Raw genomic sequence first — 1430 nt, 5'->3', positions numbered from 1 at the left:
TCTGTCCGTCTGTCTGGTGACTTACGTCTGAGGATCTCCCGCTGCTTGCGCACGTACCAGGTGTAGAGGGCGGCACGCTTCTGGGTCTTCATGGGCGTGCCCTTGTTCAGGTGCTGCGACAGGTGCGACTGGTTGAGGCCTGTGATGTCCACCACCTCGCGCTGTGGGATGTTGTGCTGCTGCATGTAACCTTTGATCATGCGGGCGGCACGCCACGGATCCTCCCTACAAAAGAAAAAGAAAGGCCAAACAAGTTCAGCTCACCAACAGCAACAACACGAAAATGTCACTCACACTGGACCTTTGGATTGATTTTCATTTCCAGCAAACATATGCTTGACAGCATCCATGCATCCATCGATCCATCCATTTTCTGAACCGCTTATCCTCATAAGGGCATGCTGGAGCCTATCCCAGCCATCTTTGGGCAGTAGGCGGGGTTCACCCTGAACTGGTTGCCAGCCAATTACAGGGCAGACAAAGACAAACAAGCATTCACACGCACCATCACACCTAAGGACAATTTAGAGTGTTCCATTAACCTATGGTGCATGTTTTTGGAATGTGGGAAGAAACCAGAGTACCCAAAGAAAACACACGAAGGAACGGAGTGAACATGCAAACCCCACACAGGAAAGCCAGAATCAAACCCTGGACCTCGATACTGTGAGGCGGACATGCTAACCAGACATTCATAGTGCCGCCCTGCTCAAAAGCAGTCATTGTCAAAGTCTGGTATGAGTACAGTCCGTGGTTCGTGGGCGCCCTTTAGTACTATGCAAATGAATCACAGCTCAAGTTCAGTTGTATTTAACTTTTAAGTTCAATGCTATGGCCCAACCGAGACAGATTTTTTTTTTTGTCCCAATCCCAATTCGGATGTTTGACAGAATAAAACTCCAATAACCAATTAGTCAATCGATTAATGAAAAGAATACAGTACGTTTTTGTTTTGGTCTGTTAATGTTTACGATAAAGATATGAATTAGTGGCACAACATTTTTACATCACTTTGTTATTAAGTATTTGTTTAACTTTACAACAAGAGAAAATTTGGTAATTTTTCCATCCATCCATCCCTTATCCGAGCCACTTATCCTCACGAGGTTCATGGGCGTGCTGGAGCCTATCCCAGCTATCTTCGGGCAGTAGGCGGGGTGCACCGTGAACTGGTTGCCAACCAATCGCAGGTCACACATAGACAAACAACCATCTCCGCTCACACTCACACCTAGGGACAATTTAGAGTCTTCCATTGACCTATGGTGCATGTTTTTTGGAATGTAGGTGGAAACCAGAGTAACCGGAGAAAACCCACACAGGAAGGCCAAAGCCGGAATCAAACCCTGGACCTCTGCACTGTGAGGCCAGTTTGAGAACCAGACAATCACTGTGCCGCCACTTGACAATTGTTTTCAGAATTGTTTTTT

The 1430-nt window shown here is 46.6% G+C and overlaps 1 protein-coding gene across 3 annotated transcripts in view; it reads right to left on the bottom strand.

The window, feature by feature from the left end:
- hnf1ba (HNF1 homeobox Ba) overlaps positions 1–1430 on the bottom strand; it is a 25632-nt gene that overhangs the window by 19409 nt on the left and 4793 nt on the right. For all 3 annotated transcript variants that reach the window (XM_019861475.1, XM_019861476.1, XM_019861477.1), the window contains exon 2: positions 26–225. In XM_019861475.1, the coding sequence (XP_019717034.1) occupies positions 26–225 (200 nt within the window). The remainder of the gene's footprint in view (positions 1–25; positions 226–1430) is intronic.

Source organism: Hippocampus comes, unplaced genomic scaffold, assembly GCF_001891065.2.
Source record: "Hippocampus comes isolate QL1 unplaced genomic scaffold, H_comes_QL1_v1.1 scaffold122, whole genome shotgun sequence".
Classification (NCBI taxonomy): domain Eukaryota; kingdom Metazoa; phylum Chordata; class Actinopteri; order Syngnathiformes; family Syngnathidae; genus Hippocampus; species Hippocampus comes.
This window is presented reverse-complemented; position numbering and strand designations above follow the sequence as displayed.